Source organism: Micropterus salmoides, unplaced genomic scaffold, assembly GCF_014851395.1.
Source record: "Micropterus salmoides isolate LMB-PRFRI ecotype aquatic unplaced genomic scaffold, ASM1485139v1 Ms_hic_scaffold_21, whole genome shotgun sequence".
Classification (NCBI taxonomy): domain Eukaryota; kingdom Metazoa; phylum Chordata; class Actinopteri; order Centrarchiformes; family Centrarchidae; genus Micropterus; species Micropterus salmoides.
Genome location: NW_024041262.1, coordinates 10,537,975 through 10,562,181, shown reverse-complemented (window position 1 = coordinate 10,562,181; position 24,207 = coordinate 10,537,975). Strand labels below are relative to the sequence as shown.

Sequence of the window (24,207 nt, the reverse complement as noted above, 5' to 3'; positions counted from 1 at the left end):
CCTTGCACTGAAAGTCATTTAATACTACATCTGTGCTCTAGACTGCATTAAGGGAAAAATCCGTGATTACACACTCGAGGACAGCTATTTGTGTTGTACAGTATCTTACCTTTCTTGTTGGTAGTTGACGTTTACTGGGAACTTATTACTGCGATTAATGGGCCAAAAAAAGACAGCTTTGCAGTCAAGCTTTAAGCACTGACTAGCATGAATTGCAAACAGCTTCTGTTTAGACACCACATTCAGGGAGAAATTCAAAGAGGTAGAGATACTGAATTCTGCACGGGCAGTCAAAGGCCTCCTAGGTAATACATCACTTTTTGTCATCAAAATATATGATGAAATAAACCGGTATTTTGATTGGTGCATGACAGTTGCTGTAAGCTCGTTACTTTGGTTGTATTTACAACTCAGGGGTGTCGCGCCCTCTGTATCCTCTTGGTCGGGAGGCAGAGGAGAGGAAGAGGATGACAGAGGAACAGATCAGCCTTCATCACCTGGAGAGAGACAGAGAAATGATGATCAGGTACACTTAAATTCACAAACACCAACACAAATGAACATACGCTCACAGACACACACATGCAGACTGTAGCATCTTTTCATTTTCCCTCTCATCTGATAAACTGCAGTTCTTTTATTCTCTCGGCTTCTCTCTCCCAGTCTGAGGCTCTGCTTCTCTTTTCTCTCATCCCCATTTACTCTTCTCACCCTTTGATGTGGTATTTCTGTGCCCCCTCACTCTCTCTCTTCCCCTCTCTCTTTTTCTCTCTAAGATGAGATGTGGTGCATTAATGTTACAGGGACTAATACGGATGTCTCTGAAGTATCTGGCTCTTATTATGTAGTCATATTAAGGGAAGAAAACATATAATGAGAACTCATAGACCAGGCAAAAGATGATGGATGTTCCTGTTGCCGTCACATTTCCTTTTCTTGATGATTATAATGGTAGTAGTGGTAATGAAGATGACAAGGATGAAGATAATGATCATAATGATGGTGGTGATCATGATGATGACAATAAAAGGGATAATCAAGGTAATGACGAAGTTCACCACAACAGGGAAAACAAGGATCGCGTGGAGTTTGCCAGGATCCACCCTTCTAGTAGTTGCCATGGTGACCTGACCTCTCACCTCTTGGTTCCCGGGGGATCCAGTCAGTTAGGGGTGGACCCTGCTGCACATGCTCACCCAGCTCACCACCACTGGATGCAAAGGACAGGAAGTCCCTCCCTCTGGATGGGGCATTCATACAGTGAGTAGAGTGGAGGCACAGCGCCTGATGTTTGTATGGCCAGTGAGCACTGTTTTGCTTTATACATAGAACATGGTCTCAACCTTTAATGCTCTCAATTCCATTTTTTTATTCAATATTAATTGTTTTTTATTGTTTTGTTGAGATCACGTCAGTCATTGTGGGTGGTATGTGGCAGGTTCCCTGGATTTAATATTAATGAATGGGGTTTTTATCCTTCTTTTTTATTTCATGTTTTTGTCTTTCTTTTGTTCATCCATCGTTAATAATGCTGAACACAGAGGTCTTTATAGTGTAAATGTTTTCTTCACAAAAACATAAGTGTTTAGAACAGTAAATATAAACCCTTTTATTCATGGGCTATAGTCCTTATCAGGGTTCAAACCCTGATAAAGACTTGCAAAGGTTGAAAGCAGTTTTATTTGTTTCATAAACAGACTATACAATAAAGGCATTTGATAGAAACTCCCCATTACTCCTGCTCCTAGTGCCAGAACTTTGGTCTATTGTTTGGTGGGCACCAGCGGTTTCTTTGTTTGTGTATACCCACAAAGCACACTGCTATCTTTTTGGAGTAATAAAATAAGTATTTAAATGTTGCTCTTATTTGACTGTGTTATGTGTATTTGTGTATTCCAGGTCTGGGCCACGTGGGAATGAGTCCTGGCTTCCCACCAGGTCTGCCCAGCTCTCTGCAGCCTGTCTTGGGGTCGCTCACCCAAGACCCTAATGCTCCGCTGGTGGTTCTTCCTACAGAACCTGGTCCTCATCATCACCTCGGTATGCTAAGCATCCTTTTACAACAACACCACACGTGCACACGCAACCAGCAGAGCCCATATTCATTGCTGTCAACCCGTACTTACTGCCGGCTACCTCCCTCCATCAGAGTTGCTGCTATTTCTCTCCCAGAGTTTTAGTATCATTGCTTAATCATAATATAATGCTCTATAAGTTCCTCTGTCATTGGGACTGTGTTTTATAGCTTTATTAATGGGAGCAGCAATTCTATTGCCCCCGTTTGCATGTACCCAGCGTTATACAAACCATTTTAACTGCCGTTCATCTCTTTTGTGTTGGAGCACTGGTGTGTTTGGACTAGACTTTGAATGTGGAGGTGTGTGTGCGTGTATGTGGACATCTAAAGTTAGTTGTGTTCATGTCTGGAGCAACATGAGACATTGCTCAGTGTTAAGGGTTGTGTTGTACATCTCAGCTATTGCTAGAGAGAGAAAAGAGTGTGCGTGCCTTTGTGTGCGCGCCTGTGTGTGTCAACGCTGCTTTGCAAACAGGCTGTGAAATTTAATTATCTCCCGCCTCCCTTGCCTCGCTCCGTGGGAGTTCCTGCAGAGAGGGGAAGTGCATCCACTGAACCCTTCCCCTGGGAAACATTAGCCCACTCAGGCTAATCTCACAGAACAAAGGTTCCCAGCGACAAGGCAGCCAAGGAGGGATGTGTGTTTGGGTGTGTGTGTGTGTGTAAATGTACATGTGTATATCTCAATTCATATGTGGCTAGGAAAACATGTGTTTCCCTGTATAGGGAAATAAAATATAGAAAATAATACTAAAAGAAGGTGAATGGTGGATGTGAAGCATGCATTCAGGATTCATTGATTGTGTCTGAGGCCAAACTATAGCTCATACAGGTCACAGTTGTTACAGCTCCAGTTAAGGTAGCCGAGCTCCTCTGTAATCACACATATTCACATATTATACCAATTTTGTATTATTCAAATCAAACAAAATGCTAAACAATCTCTTATTTCCCATTTGTCTCTTTTTCTCTGTTTCCTACTCTAGACGTTTTGGAGCAGTCAGGTCTGTGGCCCCCTGTATACGCTGGCAGAGGCCCTCCTTCTCACCTGCAGCATCACCCCGTCTACTCCCGCTCCTCTTTCCTACGGCAACAGGAGCTGTACGCCCTGCAGCATCAGCACCAGCAGCAGCAGCGAGCCATGGAGCACATGCAGCGCCACTCCTTAGGACAGGTACAACTAATACAAATATAATATTTTTGGCAAGACTTTAGATTTTAATCTGAACGTAAAAGTAAAATACTGTTAAGATAATCTTGTGAAACTGTGGGCAAATGAGAATTAGGAAGTGTGGAAATATTGTGTTATGCAAAAATGTATCTTCCTCATTTGAGTAGTTTCATGACTAAAATACACCAACACTAGTTGTTTGTTTCAACATCTCTCAGCATATATATCCTGATTTTACAACTCTAAAAGAAAAGCATTATAAAAAATGACACCCAACAATAATTATTTAAGCCAATGACTTTCTCTTTTGTTGGCAAAACATTTCATTCTAACATTGCCAGATCATTTGGCAATCAAACAGTGTGGCTGACACGGTTTCATGGCTTTCTGTCAAAAGTGTTCTTGGTATTTGTGCTAATGTGTACATCGTGTGCTTAAATAACCCTGTTCATTATAAGGAAACTGCTGCATCTCCTGCTTGAGATATAATGCATCAGGAAAGATAAAGTTTTAGATGGGGGGATTCGCTTTGGTGTAAATTCAGTACAATTAAGCAGTTAAAATACATTAATTAATTTGAAATATTATGTATATAAAGAAAGTTCCTTAAGTTTTCCTCTCCACTTCTCCTGAAACAGAGAAAACACGAGGAGCATGCTATCACTATAGAGGACTCTCTTCATGAATCTTCTTCCTCCAGAACTCTCTCCTCCTCTTCTTCCTCTTCTTTGTCCACCACCACCTCTCATGTGGCCAAACCCTTTTCCCACACTCCTCCACCACCCAAGACGTCCACACCGTCCCCGGGGATGTGTCCAAGCAGCCGTCAGTCACCTTGCTACCACTCCCCGTCCAGGCGACCGCACCCACCCAACCCTCTGACCCCTGCGCCGAGCCCGGCTGCAGCTGCACCCCGCTCCCCGGCACTCAGCCCTGCTCCTTCACACCTCTCAAAGGGGCTGGAAAGGGGCAGTGATAGAGGAGAGGGACAGCCACCTCAGGACTACCCACAATCCCTAGAGCCAGGTGAGTGAGGAAAAGTCTACTGGCTGGTTAATGAATGCAATGTCTGAATTTAATTAAATTTACCAGTACGTTGAACTGTCAGTATCATACCAGTAAACAGGACACAGTGTAAGAGACAAGGTAAAGATAGAGAGACATGAGTGAGAAAAAAAAGAGAAGGATAGAGATGGAGGGTGCTGCTGCAGAAATGTAGCACTGGTCTTTGAAGCATGGCATTCTTTTGATTTTGCAGAAATTGTTTGAAGCTTGGCTGATTCCTTGCTCTGTGTGTCCTTGAGTGTGTGTGCATTTTTTTCTGTGCAAGCTAAAGAGGGACAGCGGGCAGGTCGGCCATTAAGGTCATGGAAAGCATATGGGGACTCGGTGTGTGTATGTGTGACCTGCCAGAGTGCACGTGTGTGTCTGAGCTTGCATGTGTGTCACAAGAGGGAGGTCAGTGAAATCTTCAGACAGACCCTGCTTATCCTTCATGGGTCCTTGAGAATTACAGGCGGAAGGATACACATTTATCTGGTTGTGTTGTCAGGGGGCGGAGGGATACCATCAATAATAAGAGCGTAGAGGTGACAGGGCCCGCACTGTAATCACAGGAAAACGGCGGGGTGTCATCAATATCCCAAATAGATCTATACACTCGCTCAAACACACACGCACACAGACGCAGAGTATATATAATGTACAGTACACATACACACTCTGCAGTGTATTATGCCAACTGTAAACACATGCTTCAGCCTGTCTGCCTGAACAGAATGGCAGTAAATTTAGAAGGAATAAGGACCTGACGGAAAGACAGTGGAGATTTTCTATTATTATCTACAGATGCTTGTAAATACATTTTATGTACAGTTTGTTTTTTTATGTCAGAAGACCTGTTTGACCTTTGCTTTCTCCCCTTTCCGCCAGACCTACCACCTGTTTACACCTTCCCTCCAATCACCATGGGCTACAAGGCCGGGCCCTCGCCTCCTAAAGCTCGATTGGCTGATCAAGCCACGGTGGAGGCGGAGCCAGCACAGCCTGACTCCAAGTCCCTCCCACATCCATGCCACACCCAGTCCCTCACCAAAGAAGAGGAGAGGAGGGAAGAAGAGGATGGGAGAGACTGTGAAGTGGTGGAATCCCAGAGTGGAGTTGCAGAGGAAGAGAAGGAAGAAAGGAGGGTGGAAGCGAAAGGATGCTCAGCTTCCAAGTCCGAGAGCAAGATTTGTGGATTGCCGCCATGCCCTTCCCCAGCTCCGGTCCCAGATCAGGCCTGCCCAGCCACAGCCACAGGCAAAGCCCTAAAAGTAGAGCTCTCTCTGGGTTGCCCGGGCCAGAAGGCCAGCCTGGAGGAGCGCCAACTATCCAAAGAGCCCGACGATGACAGGAAACATGGAAAAGAGGACATGGCGGAAGATGAGGGACAAATGGGGCCTAAACCATCAGAATGTACTATCTCTGTGCCTGTAGAGCCTGGAGAGGAGGAGAAGGGGGAGGTGGAGGAGGATGGGGGTAAAGATGGAGAGAATGTAGAGGTGGTTGAGGATGAGGATAAGGACGAAGAGGAGGGGAGTGGGATGAGTCCAGACGAGGACTCTGTGGAACTAATATGTAACTCTCCTGCTCATTCCCCATCCTCTGACCCCGCCCTCCCTCCCATGGCAAGCACAGCAGCCCAGTTGCAAGGGGCCTACATGTGGAGCCTGGAGCTCTTGATTGCCGCGGCTCTGTGCGCCACCAGAGATGCCTTGTACCCACCAGTACCTGCTTTCCAGGCACCAAACCCTCCATCCCACCACGGTATGGAGATACTGGGAGAACTTGCTGAGCTGGAGATCCAGCAGAGGAGCAGGGAGAGCAAAGAGAAAGACACTGAAGGTGAGTTGATTTGCAATGGATTGTTCTTTTTTCAGCTGTGGCCTTCGAATGTTGCATGCATTCAAAACTGTTAAAAGTTTATAAAATTCCTGTGAAATGAAACCAGAAATGTAGAGATGAAACCCAATAATTAGGTGTATCCTTTTTTAATACACTGTGTTTACAATTTGCTTGTGTTTAATTGTGTTGTTACAGTAAAGAAAAAACAAAATGCCTCTGAAGAAAAAGTTACCCTACTTCTTTCTTGACGACACAAACACATACACCTCCAGTGAACCAAAAAACAACCCAGATGTGGAGACACACACACACACACACACACACACACACCAATTTCCCACTGACTGTCCTGCTTTCTTCCTCATCTTGGATGGTCTCTTTTTGCCTATAGACCATATTTTTCCCTCTGGGAAAGGTGTGTGCATGTGTTTGGGGGAACACAGAGATGGACAAACAAGCTGAGCTTCAGACACAAGCTAGGACACACACACACACACACACAGACACTCACACACTCTGCCCAGTGTGTCCCCCAGGCTCTGGCGTCTTGCTTTGCTAATTAGACCCTTTCCTTTAAAACACTTCTCCTGTAAGCGCTCCTATTTTCCTCCCGTCCCTCTGAGGGAAAGTGTTTTTATTTATGCCAGCATGTGTGTGTGTGTGTTTGCCAGCATTTGTGTGTGTGCGTGCACGGCGGTGAGTGTGTGTGTGTGTAAGCTGTTAAGTAATCCCAGATGAATCCCTGCTCTCCTCCATCAGAGTCTATGTGTCTCTCCACAAGGCTGCCAGCTCCCTGCCTGCGCCTCCTCCCGCCTCTCCTCCTCCCTCTTTGTTATTTTTTACCCCTCACCTGCTTCTTCTTTTTCTTTTTTTTTATTAAACCAATGTAATCTTGTGTGTAAATCCTGCCTCTGCAAGCCTTGTTGACGGAATTAATAAGTGTAAAAATCATAAGTCGCTCTGCAGCTGTCTGTGCGTGTGTGATACAGAGTGTGTGAGTGCGCATTTGTTTACATGTGCGTGCACGTGGTTAGCATGTGTAATAGGTGTGAAATCAATAAGTCCTGTCATGGCGTGGAAAACGTTTTCCAAATTGCAACACATTTATTTAAAACTCGCTCCGGCCTCGCTGCATGGAATGTTATTAATACCGCTGATGGCGTTTGTGTCATCCTGAATGTGTTTGGGAGATGAAACCGATCCCAGACAGATGCATTTATGCCGCTCCTTGACGCGGAAGGATATCTCAGCCGTTCCCTGGAGATCGCAATTACAGATTAAGGAATCAAGACAGACTTTCCCCTCCAGTATAAATTAGCACTATTACTTCCATTTACACATAGTCAGAGGAGATGTTTATGTCATAGTTTCCTTTATTCCTTCACATTTCCTTTAGATTGAAATTTCAGCTCAATAAACTTCCTTAGTGGCCTCCAATGATGACTAGGCCCATATCAACTGTAATGGTTTTTAATTTTCCTCCACTGTTTTTGTTTTTCCCCTTCGCCTGTGCAGCCTCTTATTACACCCTTCGCCCCCCTTTAGAGACACAGTATGGTGTTATTACTGTGCAAAGATGCGTGTGTGAGTGTGTGGAATACTGCAGGCGGAAGGTATCCATCGATTGTGGCCATCCTCCAGGATACTAAACCGGGCGTGGTGATGTCAGCGGTGATGTCATCCTGTCAGGGTAATCGGAGCGTGCCATTGGCTCAGAGGTCTGACAGATGAGATGGCATTGACCTCTGCGAGCCGGGACAGGACAAAGCCGCATCTCTCAGCACCTTTCCTGCTCACCTCTGTCTCTCTCTGTGAGGAGTTAACTGTCATTCTCACATCCGTTTGTTCTTTTCCTTTGCTTCACAGATGAAAACTCCATCGTTCCTGCCCTCTTCTTTCTCCTCTGTTTACCACATTTCTGTCTCCATCTCCCACTCACACACACAGGTTTTAATAATGTCAGACGTCAGTGAATAGGCCTTGCAGCTCCAGTGCACAGACTATGAGTGATCCAGCAAATCCTCCTCTCCTCTCCTCTCCTCTCCTCTCCTCTCCTCTCCTAGAAGGGAAAATTGGATTCTGTCCATGTCCATAATGAGGAGAATAAATAGATAGCTCAATAAACACTTTGCCTCTTATTGCTTCTCCTCCCCTTTACTCCCCATCCCCTCCCTCGCTTCTTCTCACTGCGTTGCACTACTCCTCCTCCCTCCTGCCCGTCGTTCTCCTTCTCTCCAGTTTTTCCTCACACACTCATGCAGTTTGCCTATGTCTGCGAAGCTCAGCAAAAATGTTGTAGGTGCATGTGTGTATTCAGAATGATTGTGTTTTATTTGCATCTGTGTGTGTGTGTGTGTGTGTGTGTGTGCTTACATGCGCTTGTGTGTGCGAGTGTGCACCGTCTCATGAATATTCTGTTTCGTCTGCTGGTACTGTGACAATGACAGAGTTAATGACAGTGACAGATGTAGAGATCGTTCTCTACTGCTCCACCCTCGTGTGTGTGTGTGTGTGTGTACGATTAAGCAGGAACACTAGTATACATCAAATTAACTGCACAGCTAATATCATAAATATCACCACTATTCAAGGCATGGTTTCATCATACTGGAAATAGATCCGTTCAGCACACAGCATGTTTTTATAACACTGTGTCAGCCGCTATGCAGCTGCTGTGTGACGTACCAATCTAAACCGAAACAATCCGTCTCTGTGCAGGTGAAGACATGCTGACCTTTGACCTCCACAGTCTGGCTACGCTGGCGGCCGCCCGTGCCCTGGAGATGGGGGGAGAGGTTATGGATGCGGGGGCGGGCCGACAGTGTCCAATCAGGAAGAGGCTCAACCTGCGCAGGAAGTGCAGCTGGACGCCTCGCCATGAGCCGGTGAATGCGCAGTTTGTGTTTATGCATGCAAACATAAATCATTCATGCTAAAATGTTGGGAAGTGTCAAACAATGGGCACAGACTTCAATTGTTTTTTTTAACTAAGCCTAAAAAAACTGTTACAGGGAGTAGGAGGTCACTTTTTACATTTTAGGATTTGATCTGAATATTCCAAACACCAAACAACTAAAAAATTAGGTCATCTTTAGTGATGCAAATATGAACATCAAAATCATCCATATGTACCCAGATGATTTGAGTTTTTCATGCAAACACTGTAGTGTATGCTACTGTGTGTTGAGTCAGACAAATATCCTTATGTTAACCATTCCTGTCCAGCTCCAGTAACAATTACTTTAATGGAAACAACAACTATAGCTTTTAATTGAAATGAGAAGTGAAATTATTTGTTATGTGGTTGAACTTTGCAGTTTTGAGCAGAAATCAAAAGGTAAACATTTTCACAAAATGTGATTTTAATTAGCAAAAAATATTTTTTTATTGATTCCATAACAAGTGAAGGTGATTTTAGACTATGAACACCTGCTGTGGATGGATCAACATTTTTATTTTCTTTAAATAGTCGCAGAAATAAAGCTGGCTACAGTAAATATATATTAAATATTTAATTAAAATTGTATTAAAATAAATACAATTTTATTAAAACATTTAAATATAAATTGATCTACAATTACTAAAATAACTATTTATATATAAGTATATTTACTTTTGTTAATGCTAGTTACCTATGTTATCATGTTTGCAAATATTTTTACATATAGCACCAGGTCAATCTCAAAGAAATCCTTGCTTTTAAGCGTAAATGCAGCTGGTCGACATACTTAAACTGCTGTAGTGACCAAACCTGCGAGCTTCTGGTTTCAGGAAAATCCCTCCAATCATCAAGCTGCCCAAACACAAGCAGGCTACTTCACATATCCACTGGCTGTTGAACTCAGTTTGTGTTTTGGCATCAGCATTAAAATTTTCCTGCTGTGTGTGTGTGTGTGTGTGTGTGTGTGTGTGTTCGTGTGTGTGTATTCATGTATGTGTGTGCGTCAGGTGTGCCCAGTGAAAGGCTCCATGGAGACGATGGGAGGGGAGGAGCTGGCCATGCGTGTCCAGCTGGCTGAGCTACAGCGCCGCTACAAAGAGAAACAGAGGGAACTGGCCAAGCTACAGAGGAAACACGACCACCAGTGAGCAGAGACAACACGCACACACACACACACTCTTTTTGTCTAGATTGAGTCGTGCATTCCAACATTCACAATTCTGCTGTCATGCTGCATCGTCCTGATTTATCAGGACTTGCTGCCTGCTCATACCAAATGCAGTTTGACCTGTAGCCGATACAAGTTTCCCCCTGATTTCTCCTGCTGTCCAGACTGTAACTTTGATCTCTCTCTCTTCCCATCTCTCTCTCTTTCTGTCTCTCTTCCTCCTCCCTCTTCTTGTCTTTCCCTCTGCAGGAAAGAAGAGACGTCTCGTAGCCCTGCCCGCCGGGGGCCCGGCCGCCCCCGCAAGCGCAAGTCCACCCCCGGCCCAGCTGCTGCAGAGAACTCTAAAAGACTCAGGTCAGCCCTCTGATATTGCGTCAGTATAATCAGTGTGATTGGCAAGCCCAGCTCATTCATCCTGATTTCTGTTTGTGTTTTTAGTGAAAGGCACGGTTGATTTTCAAGAAGTTCTTCTTCAGCTGAATTGATTCAAATGCTCTATAGCTGATGATTTGCTTGATTGGGCACTGGAAGGAGCTGCTCGCACACACACTCTCTCTCTCTCTTTCTCTCTCTCTCTCTCTCTCTCACACACACACACACACACACACATACACACACACAAAATGGGTCATGTGAGCTGTAAGATGGTTGTGATTTTAAATGAGAGAAGGTAATGGAGATGAGGCCTTCATTAATCACTTTTAATCATATTTATCACTTGCATTGATTATGCCCTGATTCCCTGTGAACCTCCAGCATATATTAATGCAGCTGGACAAAGTCCTGATGTACAGTTATTACAGTGATAAACGACTTAACACCCCCCACCCACCCGCTGCAGCACACAACCACACATTATTTAACACCTTCGATGTGCACACGTTCATGCTGACACACATTCCTGCACAAAGTGGAAAGCACACTCACACACAGCCAGTATTCAACACTCATAATGATAAATGTGTTTTCTCATGCTGCCCCACCTCTGTTAGCATGTGCACCCTTCGCCTTGATAAAATGATTAGAGAAACTCAAGGTTTGTCACGGTTACCATGATTAGAAAGCGCTAATGAAAATGACAATGAAAGGCTTTAGTCATACATGCTGGTGCACCACACACACACACACACACACACATAACTTGTTTAATTAGTAGTGCTGTTGGCTACGTGCCGGAGCAGCATTTCTGTTGTTATTAACAAGCATGCATAGTTTGTTTATGCTTTCATCTTCTCGTGGGAGTTGTTGGTTGAAATGAAACAGTGAAAGAGTGGGAGATAGAGAGGCGGAGTAGTGTTTCCAAACTCAACAGACGATTCCTCACATGTATACTCTATATGCCCAAAAGTATGTGGACACCTGAAATGTGATCATTGCATTCCAAAACCATTAATGTGAGATCTGCTGCTGCTGTTGGACCATAAATGCTTGCTTGAAACAAACAAGTCTGACTGATGTGTCGTCAAACCAGACCTTGAGCCAAACATGTTTAAAACCACTCTTGAAGGCAAGGTGAATAGGAATAACAACGCACAGACATTTGGACAGTCTCTCCTTGAAGGCATTCATGGTGTTGCGCTTACACGAAAAGTGATGGAAACAGTTGTGTGGAGAGAAAAAAAAAGAGAGCTTGGGAGTGAAGTTTTAACCCTGCTTACTATCCCACCTCTACTCATCTGGCCAGTCGCTGTGTGAAGCGGGCGTGATTGTTGATTTTCCGAAAGTTACAAAAATAGCAGGATGCAACCCCTGTTCATCCCAAAGGTGCTGGATGGAGTTGAGGTCAGGGCTCTGTGCAAGCCAGTCAAGTTCTTTAACAAAAGAAAATGGGAAAATTATCCCTTTGTGTACCTGGCTTTGTGCATGAGGGCATTGTGATATTGAAACAGGAAAGGGCCTTTCCCCAAACTGTTGCCACAAAGTTGGAATGACACTATTGTATTGTATTGGCCCTAGCCCAAACCATGAAAAACAGCCTTCTCCAGACCAAAATTATGCAAGTTTCTGCACATATACATATGTTTTGGCCATATACTCTAGTGTACAGAACGTACATTGCCATGCATTGATGAGGATGTGACATGAGGTAAACTTTGCGGCTTAGAAGCTCAGAGGGGTCAGAAGTGAACAGGCAAGGAGGAATTGCAACAGACAGATGGGGTCTGGATGGATGGACGAACATCTTTCAGATATTTGTAGATCATTTTTTTAGATATATAGCTCTTTTCCCTTCCTTTCTTTTTTCTCTCCTCTCTTCTGCTCTCCCGGGAGCTGAGACGCTGAGAGCAAAACCTTCCCTCTGTGGGAATATAGGATTCACCTGCCTTAGACACCAGCTGCTAACAGAGTGTGTGTGTGCTGGCTGCCTGTGGTGTGAGAGAGCATGCATGCAATGAAGGAATGACAGAGAGAGAGAGAGGGAGGAGTATTGTTCAATAGAGGTTAGTGTTTATTGATCGAGCCCTGAAGCTCCGGTCAACGGACAGACTCCCCCGAGACTGCTTCATCTCTCCCTCTGTCTCTTTCCCTTCCCCCTCAACTATTTGCCTCCTCCCTCTGTCTCTCTCTCTGTCTCTTCTGCACCCTCCTTCACACCAGATAATTCTTATCCTTTCATGTGGTGAGCTTCATATTCACACGGCCGCTGAATATTTCTGTGTTTGCCGTCAAACTGTGCAGACGGTCGGCAGAGCCTGTCTCTTACCTCATCAAAGTTATGAGACAGAAAAGAAGAGTGGGAAGAGTGGGAGACAATGAATGAACTCGGCAGATAGGGAAGTGAAACTAGAAAGAAGACACAGAGCGGCAGAGTTACAGAGAAAATCCTCCTTAAAAGGAAAGAAACGTGTGATCAGATTGATTCTGTGATCCCTTTTATATATGATAAATTCTCATTTAAGTGCGCCTCCGCTGTGTTTTTATGTTTTCCAGGACCGGGCTGAATTTACTGGAGCAAAAACCCAGGAAGAAAATGTCCAATCACGGCTTCAACAGTCTCAGCTCTGTACAGGTTGGTCTCTCTGCGGTCCCTCCTTGTTTATCCCCACACACAACCACTTCCTGCTGCTAATGTTTTTTTTCCTTTCCTGGATGTTTTAATTAGGAAAGAAATGAGTCAATAATTAGCTGTTCCGCTCCTCCCCTACAGATGAAAGCTCGCTGTAAGCACAGAGGGCGGCCCAGCACCCTGAGCTCCAGGCTGGCCAGGAGGGTGACCCAGCTGAAGCAGAAGGCTGCAGCCCAGCGTGGTGCACCGTCAGCAGGCATGCTGCACTGCAGAGGGACCCATGGTGAGGAAGACGCCTCCAGGAGTCACTGCAGACAAGGAAGAAAAGGTGGGTACAGAGGGGACATATATGCACACATTTTCTGTCCATTAAGTAGCATTCTAAAACTATCCCACACTGTTGATCCATCAGACCTGCATCAAGACTGGGCAGCTGGTCAGACTGTAAAGAGGAAGAGGGGTCGAAAGCCCAAAGTGTTGATGGGCGTAAACCCGAAGAGAGCTCACTACAAGGATGGCCGGGCCACTGAGAAACAGGAAGTTAGGGAAGAGAAGAGTGACATCGAGAGCTCAGACTGTGGTGAGTTACAGTACAGGTCACACACAAGGATTTTCTCAGTGTAGTCTGGTGTTTTCCTCCAGCCAACCAGCTAAACAAGGATCCTGCAGATGATTCCTTGGCTATAAAGAATGAAAATGTAAAATGTCATCAATGGCCTTTTATTTTACCATGTTTTTTGAAAAGAAATGTTCCAATGTCCACCATCAGTGCTGGTAAAATATTTGTAATGCAGATACAAAGCTCCTATGAGATTTGCTATCAAGAGTTCATTGGCTGTTACACATATGAGTTAAGCAGTGCTGATTTGGCTGATGGCTTAAACATCAACCAGACATTGTGAGATTTCACTTTGAGAGTACGTCTGTGTGTGTGTGTGTGTGTGTGTGTGTGTGTGTGTGTGTGTGTGTGTGTGCGCGCATGAAGCTTCTGAGAGTGAGATGTCTGCCATCATCAGGGGGCCACCTCTCACTTCCCATCTCGTCTGTCAAACCGTTAAAACCGTTAACGACTTACCACAGGCATGCAACGCTGCCACCCCTGCCCTCAACGCCATACGGTAACGTGAGCCCACTCTGGCCCCGTTCAGAATGTCACACCCCCGGTTCTCCCCTCATTTCTTCACCTCCCTCGTGAAAATGCCCTCCGTGGAGGCTTGAGTTGAGGAGAAACAATGACGAATGCCTTACAGGAGAGGACAGTTTGATCTGACACTAACAAAACCTCCGGAAAACGCTAGAATCTGACCTGGCCTTAGGGAAGTAGTGTGTGTGTGTGTGTGTGTGTGTGTGTGTGTGTGTGTGTGACCCAGGCAAAGTGTTGACCAGAACGCCATATTAGTGACAAGTGTGTCAGAGATGTGTCGACACCCGACACGACACTCGCAGCCAGCGACACACAGCTGCCAATAACAATCTGTGTGTGTGTGTGTTTGTGTCTGTGCACATGCAGCGCTGCATATGTGCATGTGTGTCAATGTTTGCTTCACTGCAGTTAAAGAACAAGCCTTGCATTATTGTGCAGCTATTACAACAGGTTTGATCAATCAATGGCAACATTCCCCTGTTCTAACTTTTGTATTTACAATAATATAAGTTTAGCCGCAGGCCTGTGAACTGAACTGTAGATGCTAGAGGAATATTGAAAGCTTGCTGTCAATACATCTCATCAAGCGAGTCCCTGGCTTTAGTTAACTGTGTTTACATTTAGCTCACTTGAAGCTTTCTGACTGATCATATTGATGTGTTGATTCCACAGAGGAGGAGGAGGACGGCAGCTACGACAGTGAAGATGGAGTCGGTGACATCAAGATTACCTCATCCTCTAAAGAAGCTCCTGCAAACCCTGCCGGGATTGTGCCTTTTTCATCGCAGTCCTCCAAGCTCCAAGCAAATCAGAAAGCCAGGAGTAAGAGACCAGGGCCTGCTGGTGAGAGCTTTATACATGTCTATGCTGATGTGATTTTTGGTTTTTGACTTGAAGTGAAGGATAGCTTGAATTGCTTCAGAAAAGTTTCAGAATCTAAAAGGATAATAATAAAGACTGATTTCAGGTTGGAGGTGCAAGGTTTTCCCCCAACTAGTAATATCATTAACTATTTTTTGTAGGATTATGGATGGTTGAGCAAGCAAAAGTATTTCAACTAATTGTTATGTGGCCTCCAAGACAAGGAAAAGACTGTATCTATGTTTCTATTAAACAAGACCTCTGAACATATCTAATCTAACATCAGATATTGACATGTTTGCAATGTATCTGCCAGCTCTAATTTCTATGATGTCTCCTTCATTCTCAGACATGGGGAGCATGCCCAGTACAGATCAGAGGAGAGCACCCAGAAGGCCGAGCCTCTCCAACACAGAAAGAGGACGCCCAGACCACCAGCGGACTAAAAAAGCATATCCGCCCAGCTGGGGTGTGTCATCAGTAGGCTGCAGCTTTGGGGATGGCCGCGGGAACCATGGAGCTCTGACAGAAGCAAACAGGGCCGGCAAGGAAGCTTTGAGAAACAGCTCAGCAGCAGAGGGCATTCTGGGAAAGGTGAGACGGTGACAGCAATATTTTACTTTTACTTTATACTAGTCAACCAAGTAAATTACTCCCTGACAACAGCAATTTATGGCATGACTATATCACCATGTTACACCCTTAAAACTGGCATTTGCATCTTGCATTTCCCTCCTCAGCTGCTTCAACTGTGCATGGCTGTGTAAATGATCAGGGGAACTAGACTGTATTTCTGTTCCCCCAGCAAATGTCCTGGGCATAATACGTTGATCACATTTATCATATTCTCCTGTGCTCCAAGAAAGAAGTCATGCAACAAACTAGGATCTAGGAGCTAAACTTATAAAGACAATTGTTCATTGATTAATATCAAGCAGGAACACTTAAATGCTCTTCAAAAGTTAAACATCCTTTTAAGGGTCCTTCACAGCTGTTTTGTTTCCCCTGATCATTGACACAGAAGTGCATGGGAACTGAGAAGGGAAAGGGGAGATGCAACTGCCGTTTTTAGAGGTGTGATGGAAAGGATATGTCATCAGTATCACAATAAATTACTGCTGTCACCGAGTTGTAAGGGATTAGTTCATGAGCAAAAAGGCACATGTCTGTTTTTATGTTATGAACCCAACAGTGCTCAGGACTGGAAATGTGAGTAAAACAGCAAAGGTGACTCATGGTCACTCCCTTTGGCGTTCTGGTTAGCAAAGGCTGAGAAGGAGAGAAGCAAGGAGTAATTTTGAAAAGCCCTCACCTTGTTTTCACTCCTTCCTTGTTGATGTGAGCCACACCTTGCCAGGAAGTTTTAACATCCCATAGATTACAAATGACTACCTTCCAGGGAGATGCTTAGCATCAGCTGTAAATCAGTCACTTTGTCAAATATACCATTTGCTCTTGTTATAGGTGTGTGTTTGCATGCCTAACTGCTGTGCTAACACACCACTGGCCTGTTGTATCCATGCAAGCAGCCGTTGGCGAGACACCACGTTCATTTTAATGAGAAATACCCTGAGGTTATCTTCGTCTTTGAGTCATTGTGAGGGAATGTCCAAAAACACATAACTTCAAACCAAACAGAGAACGATAATCATTCCCTACACACACCCAGGCATGCCTCCACACACACACACACACACACACACACACACACCACCACCACCACCACCACCACTAAAGACCAAAGAACACTAAAGGGAAATACTCACTCATGCCCTCTGGAGATGAAACTTCTGTCATTAAAATATATGGTCTCCTGATGTGGAAAACTCTAAAAGACAACACATGCACACACATCATCTCTCTTGCACTGAATTTTTTTTTTTCTTTGGAAAGCCTAAATACAAGCAGAAACCTGTTGGGCAAGCTGACTTTCCATCATCAGTCATCAATCATCTTTAGATAGACTAGCCTAAACCGGTCTTGAGATGGATAGTATCTGGTGTGTGTGTGTGTGTGTGTGTGTGTGTGTGTGTGTGTGTGTGGGTGTGTGTGTGTGGGTGTGGGTGGGTGTATCTGAAGATGAGAAAGTAAATTAAGGTTCAAGTTTCTATATTAGCAGGTATTCACCCTGTTGAATTGTCCTTGGGCAAAACACTAAAGTCCTACCAGTTCAAGAGCTGCAGTTATTACTGACTGTGACCTCTGAGTAAACAGTAACAAGGGAGAAAAAAAAATCCCACAGGCTTAATCGAAGTATCACATTACAAGAGGCGTTGGCGCCTGTGGTTGCTTTTCACTGATGGATTCACCACATCAGTCACATCAGACTTGATTCAGTCACCTGCAGATCCTGTTTACTGTGGATTAATTTGGGCATATAATGAAGTCATACCATATCCTGCTTTCTGCCCACTGATGTCACATCCTGTTTCCTGTCCAGGCCAAGGGCCACGCAGTCAGCCGGCTCCTGCAGAGCTTTGCTGCTGACGAAGGCTTTCGGCTAGATGAGGAAAGCAGCTTCTCAGAGGGCGAGGAGGAGGAAGAGGAGGAGGAGGAGGCGAAGGAGAAAATGTTGATCCACCTCCCTCCCAACATGCCTCGCAGAATTCCCGGTAGGCATAAACAGTAACACATCATTTACAATTACACACACACACATGCAGGTTTTAAAAGCATGTTGGATCCTTTTCACACATGCATACGCAACTCTTTCTCTGCCTTCTTGTCCCTCCTTTTCACTTCACTTCGCAATTATTCAACACACTCACAAATGATGTATATCTCACCTTTTATCTTCTCCATCCATCCATCTTTCTACCACGCCCTCCCTCCGCAGCACTGCCAAACTGTGTGCTGAGTAAAGAGATGTTGGTGGATGGGCTGAAGATTCTGATCTCAAAGGAAGATGAGCTGCTGTACGCTGCTTGTGTCCACACTCTGGACCTGCCTGACATGTAAGAGTTCAGGGTTTCCCACAGTGTTTTATAGCAGAGTTGGTCCACCTTGCGTAAAACAAAGACCACCACAAAAACATTAATACTCCTTTATGAAATAAAACATTAACCTTCCAGGGAAAAGAGCAGAGGGATTATTTCACACAGCCATATAGACTATAGGCTATTGATACCAGGACAAGAAGCATCAAAGTCCAGGTGGATAACCACCTCTGCAAAAATTTCCCGGGGAAAACCCTGGAGTAAAAAGACATATTGCAATAAGAGTCTGGTCTGATTTACAAAAGAGTTAAAAAACTTAGCTTAGCGCTAGTTAAATGCCGGGCAGCTGTGAGAATCTTGACAAACAAGAAGTCTGGACATCTTCAAAGCCAAGACACGCAGCAGTAGAAGCCAACACAGCTGCCAGTGAAAAAAAGAGAGCACTCATGACAAAAAACCCTATTTTAAAAAAGACAACCTTGAAATCTAAGAATGAAAATCATGCTAAAGTTAGAACTTACAAATTAAAAATGAGGAATTTTATTTTTCATGAATTTGCCTTTCCCGTTTCTTCTCTTAGATTCAGAGTTGTCATCGAAGGGGAACGAGGAAATCATCCCCGGATCTACTCACTGGAACAACTACTGCAGGAAGCTGTGAGTTTCTGTCTTGAGGCTCTGTTGCATCTATTACATTTTGCAGTTTTGTGGGTAGTTGCACAGTGGTGGGTAGCTTGAACTGTAAACCCTGTTTACATAGAATTTTTTTGATTTTTCCAGGTGTTAGATGTGCGGCCCCAGACCGAGGCCATCCTGACTGCAGGGACAAGAGTCTGCGCCTACTGGAGCGAGCGATCTCGCTGTCTTTACCCTGGATACGTCCATCGAGGTGAGCGAGCAGAAACGACAATCTCACTTTGCACACATACACTGGGACATTCCCAGCAACTCATGTAGTGTCTCTCACACTCTTGTGTGTTGTACTTTAGGAGGTCCTGGTGAGGAGGAGAAGGAGGGCAGCGTGATGGTGGAGTTTGATGATGGAGACAGAGGAAGGATCTCCCTCGCAAACATCAGACTTCTGCCCCCAGGATACCAAATCCACTGTGAGCATGGCTTTAAAAATAAGGATGGAAAGAAAGACGTTCAGACTGACAGACTGAACTAATGAATGAATGAAAAGAAAGAAATTCCACCATTTAACAACTCTTCTCTGTCAGGTGCGGAACCCTCTCCAGCACTTCTGATCTCACCTGGACACCGTGGTCGGAGAAGCTCCACCCAGGAGAAGAAAGACACACCCACAGAGAAACCAGCCAACGAGGACCCAGCAGTGAGGCCCCAAGAGAAAAGACCAGGTGTAGCATCCTCTATCCTTTTGTTTTGTTACTCCCTTAAAAAACACACAATGTTTTGTAAAGCAGATACTTTTTAATGGAATATTAGACTTTAGTTGATTATGTATAAGAAAGACTGGCTGTCTATTTGATAAGACGGTCTGAGGAATCCACTCAGACATTAAACATTGCTCATACTGAAGCTTTAATATATGTTGTCTGAGAAGTACTGTCTAACTGCTAAACACATTCACAAAGACACACAGCCCTTCAGGCTGTACTAAAATCCCCCAAACAAGGCCCCTTTTACAGTTCCAAGTGTCAGCCAATTATCTGATGCCTCAGAGTCAGAGGAGCGCACTGAGTGGAAACATATAAACTCGTAAATTTACATTCCTTGTTTGCCGCCTATCATTTAGCCACTATATGACCACATTAATCATGATTTTATGAACTGTCATCAGTGTGCTTTGTGTAGTTAAGCAACTTGTAACTCGTCACAAACTCAGGGTGACAATAAAGCTGGGAGAGACAGGTTTACCAGGATTGTTGTGGTTTGAGTAATGAAAATGTCGAAACTTACCTGTCTTGGGTAAAGATCAAGGAGATAAACATATTAAGCTTCTCTAAAGCTCTTAGTTCCACAATTAATCTCAGTCCACTGTTATGATCTGTCAGTTCATATTGATTATAACTTCTCTCTGTTGCCGGCTCCTTTTTCAGTTGGCAGGCCGAAGAAAATCCACTCAGTGCCTAAGACTGCCAGCACACCGACATCAGTAACAGACACTGTGACCAAAGGCAACCCTTCCTCGTTGAACTGGTCCGCACCCAGGAAGAGACCGCCAGTTGACTTCTTCCTCTTCAATGGAACATCCCGTAAAACCCAGCGGAGGATACGAGAGCAAGACTTTGGTTTCTTTCATCGGCCCACCTCCCACCCTTTCGCACCTCCACTGCCTATCAAAGGCATCTTTGGCTCCCCTTTTGAAGGTGACTCATTCAGTAGCATTGCCAATGGCTTCTCTACTTTTGGAAGCAGTGGAAGCTCTGGAGCTCGGCGACCGATTAGCACAGTAGCTTCCGTAGGGACCCGGGACCCCTCGTCCTCTGCTTGCTCCTCAGCAGTCAACATGGCAATGGCAGCTGGAAGCAGAAAGCCAGTGAGCGAACGGGACAGGAAACAGTTCCTGGTGAAGCTTGACCATGAAGGAGTGACCTCTCCTAAAACAAAGAACGGCAAGGCTCTGATTCGACTCGGGGGGAGTGGAGGGAGAGAGTCACACAAGAGCAAGAGTCTCACCTCCACAGGGGCGCCGCTGCGATACATCCACCCTGCCCTGCTGGTGAAGGATGTCAAGAAGGGAGGAGGGGGAAGCGACAGCGCTGGGGTTCGTTCTGAGGCTAATACAAAGGGCCCTCCACCTCTGAGAAAAGATCTTCTGTCAACAGGAGGTCTTGGAGTCCAAGGTGGGGATTACAGTTTGGACTATCCAAGTGACTGTCCAAGCTCTTACTCTGAGCTAGATGAGGATGATGAGGATGATGGTCAAGATCCTGAGGCACGAGGAGGAAGTGCAACGGTCACATCCCACCGTGGAGGTCGTTTTCTCTCTCGTCTCTCCAACTGCTTCTCCTCATCTTCATCCTCTTCTTCCTGCTCCGGGTCCATCTCCTCCTCATCCCTCTGCTCCTCGGATAACGATTCCTCCTACTCCTCTGATGAAGAGTCCTCCTCTGTGCTGCTGCGCCGTGCACTGCTCCAGCAGGACAAACACAAGCACAGGCCTAACATGACCTCCGACCTCCCTGACCCTACCACCTCCAACTCGTCTCCATCCGCCTCAGCCCCGGCTCACGGCTATCTGGCAAAAGCCGGCATGGCCGTCTCGGGGTCCAAGGGGAGGGCTGACAGAGCAGAAGACAGGAAGGAGTTCATGTCAAAAGAAAGTATGGTGGCTAATAGTAGCAAGACCCAGCTGAAAAGGAAAGAAGGGATTCCTAACAGCCACCATCAGAGCCAAAGCAGTCCTGTGAGCCAGCAGCAAAAACCTGCCTCCAAGGACCCGGCAACAGCTAAAAGGCAGAGGATGTCGTCAACTGAGCCTCTATCTAACATGGCTCCCCTTCCGCCTGGACGCCAGCTCTGGAAATGGTCTGGCAACCCCACACAGGTAGGACACTTAAGGTTCTATATCTGTATTCAGTATCTTGTTGAAGAGATGGAAGAGAGCTTGTTATTTGGCTTGTTGTTTTTCCAAGATCTCGTTTTCTTTGGTAACCTGGTATTGATTTTTGTTGCAGTTTCTGCTGTGTCATACAGTGATTACATACAGTAAAGGCGACGAACAAATATGATCTCTCTTGGCATTGCTTATTCTGCCTTTGTACACATTGGTAACACTATCAGGCTTAATTGGTGTGGTTAATCTCTGAATTTGTTATCCAGATTATTAAGTCACGATCCTGAGATAACAGAACCAAACAGTTTGAGCAACCGCTGCCATTCGGCGCTTCCATGTTGTTTGCTTTGTTATCATGTCTGCATCTGTCGAGTGAGATGTGCAGCTTAAAAAGAAGCTGCGCCTTTGGTGTGTACATGCCCAGACATATCAGAAGATGGAGCAGAAATATAAGCGTGTTACCCACGTTATGATTACTGTGATCATAATTTCTACATGATTTTCAATAGTATTTCCTTTAACAGGGTAAGAATAAATTATTTGTGCAACTCAGTTGGATCAGTGTTTGTTTGAGTTTGAGTGTTTGTTTGATTGGTGTTGGGCAGTGAACCTCCCCCACACCTATTTTTGTCTAGAAGCTATTTTATGGCTTGGAAAAACATATTAAATCTTTGTTAGACTGGGATTGACAAAACAAATCCTAATTCATTTGTGAAATGAATGAAATAAGCGGGTTGAGATTCCTCAACGCTGAATAAATTGACTGAGAGTGCTATTTTTATTCTCTTTCCCCGACAGAGGAGAGGTCTGAAGGGTAAAGCCCGCAAGCGTTTCTACAAGGCCATCGTGCGGGGCAAGGAGACGGTGCGTGTCGGGGACTGTGCTGTGTTCCTGTCACCTGGCCGGCCCCAGCTGCCCTACGTGGGTAGAGTGGAGAGCCTCTGGGAGTCGTGGAGCTCCAGCATGGTCGTCAGGGTCAAGTGGTTCTACCACCCAGAGGAGACACGCCTGGGGAAGCGACACCGCGACGGCAAGGTAAAGACCCGGGAGTGCAAGTAGAATTTCTAAAATGGGAATGGTCAAAGTAACAGTCCGTGACATTTCCATATAAATATATTACCACATTGCTTCTTTTTATTCCCCATTCCAATCTGACATGAATGGTTGAGCCTCCACTAGGTTCACAAAACTGTTGCAATTTGCAGTTCTGAAGGTGTGTCTTTCCCAGGAAAAATCTCTGCTGCACAGGAAGTCATGCATTTTGCATTTCTTGCGGCAGCAATAGTGGTTTGTTTGGAATAAATAGAAAAAGAGCTGGGTAGTTAGCAGGAGCAGCAACATCCACCATTGCTGAGCTAACATAAAAGATCACCACTTGCTGAATTTCAAATTTCACCATGAAAAAACACACAGTAAAAGACATGACAGAGGAGGGATGTGTGGGAAGTGCACACGTAATGATCTCACTCACCCCTTTTCTTGCAAACGTAATTGTAAATGCCACATTTTGATTGTATATGTAAGATGTGAGATAATATATTATCTTGCTGATTTATCAACCGTTCATCCTGTCTTTCTCCTAGAATGCCTTGTATCAGTCAAGCCACGAGGATGAGAATGACGTGCAGACCATCTCCCATCGCTGCCAGGTGGTCAGCAAGGCTGAGTATGATCACATGATCCGTGAACGTAAGCCCGGCAACTCAACGGACGACCTCTTCTACCTGGCTGGAACCTACGAACCAACCACGGGCCAGCTGATCAGCGCGGATGGCATGGCCATTGTGTCCTAGCACCACCAGCTAGAGAGAAATCTAAATATTGACCTGAAGTCTGGAGTTGACTGCTTCCTGGATGGTCCTTCAGTACAGAGCAGGGGACAGAGGGAGGCGTATTGATCTGTCCCTTGTAAGAGAAAGAGCTAGCCCATTGGATAAAGCCCGACAGTACTGGCACTTAGAGGAGTCTGGTTTGTTCTGGGGAAAAGTCTGATTCATGTCAGATTTAACCTCTTTATCAGATGTGGACTGAGGCTCCTTGTTGCAGCGAGAGTTAACAGCCTTCCCTGTGGCTGAAAAAAAACAGAGTATCTTGTCACTGAGACAAGATTACTGCAACAAAAGAACAGGAACCAAGGACATGAGCACTTGGAGAACAGTAGCTTGGATATGCTATGGAAGCAGGGTGGCAGACTTGGTTTTCTGAAACAAAGGCTGACACAGAGAGCAGGAGAGACTGTATGGTAAGGAGAGACTTACTGTAAACCACACTGGTTTGGGGTTAGATGGTCTTCTACTGGTAGTTTGACGATGACAACGTGATTGGGAGATCGCCAACAGGACCAAAAAACACTGTAGTTCGGACTTTGTGTGTAAATGCGTGTGTGCGTGCGTGTCTGTTTGCAGAGTGGCTGCGATTACCCCTGTTTGGCATTTAATGAGCTCTAAGTAAATAGTGCTTTAGCGTGTGTGTTTTTTTTTTCTTACTGTATGTGTGG

General features: G+C 45.1%; 1 protein-coding gene and 1 long non-coding RNA gene across 2 annotated transcripts in view; one reads left to right on the top strand and one right to left on the bottom strand.

The window, feature by feature from the left end:
• Positions 1-23,503, top strand: part of bahcc1b (BAH domain and coiled-coil containing 1b) — a 52,164-nt gene extending 28,661 nt beyond the window's left edge. Inside the window, exons 6-28 of the mRNA XM_038735559.1 lie at positions 415-526; positions 1,067-1,260; positions 1,900-2,040; positions 3,064-3,251; positions 3,887-4,274; positions 5,181-6,134; positions 8,853-9,019; positions 10,083-10,219; positions 10,493-10,597; positions 13,175-13,253; positions 13,392-13,578; positions 13,663-13,830; positions 15,067-15,237; positions 15,605-15,849; positions 17,696-17,867; positions 18,092-18,209; positions 18,772-18,847; positions 18,971-19,079; positions 19,180-19,296; positions 19,411-19,548; positions 20,251-21,701; positions 22,509-22,745; positions 23,294-23,503. Of these exons, the coding sequence (XP_038591487.1) occupies positions 415-526; positions 1,067-1,260; positions 1,900-2,040; positions 3,064-3,251; positions 3,887-4,274; positions 5,181-6,134; positions 8,853-9,019; positions 10,083-10,219; positions 10,493-10,597; positions 13,175-13,253; positions 13,392-13,578; positions 13,663-13,830; positions 15,067-15,237; positions 15,605-15,849; positions 17,696-17,867; positions 18,092-18,209; positions 18,772-18,847; positions 18,971-19,079; positions 19,180-19,296; positions 19,411-19,548; positions 20,251-21,701; positions 22,509-22,745; positions 23,294-23,503 (5,864 nt within the window). The remainder of the gene's footprint in view (positions 1-414; positions 527-1,066; positions 1,261-1,899; positions 2,041-3,063; positions 3,252-3,886; positions 4,275-5,180; positions 6,135-8,852; positions 9,020-10,082; positions 10,220-10,492; positions 10,598-13,174; positions 13,254-13,391; positions 13,579-13,662; positions 13,831-15,066; positions 15,238-15,604; positions 15,850-17,695; positions 17,868-18,091; positions 18,210-18,771; positions 18,848-18,970; positions 19,080-19,179; positions 19,297-19,410; positions 19,549-20,250; positions 21,702-22,508; positions 22,746-23,293) is intronic.
• On the bottom strand, positions 13,100-17,120 carry LOC119915811. Its single transcript, XR_005447004.1, has 2 exons — positions 17,022-17,120; positions 13,100-13,558 (listed from the first exon to the last, which is right to left on the bottom strand). It is a non-coding gene; the product is annotated as an uncharacterized LOC119915811 (long non-coding RNA).
• Positions 23,504-24,207: the final 704 nt, after the last annotated feature.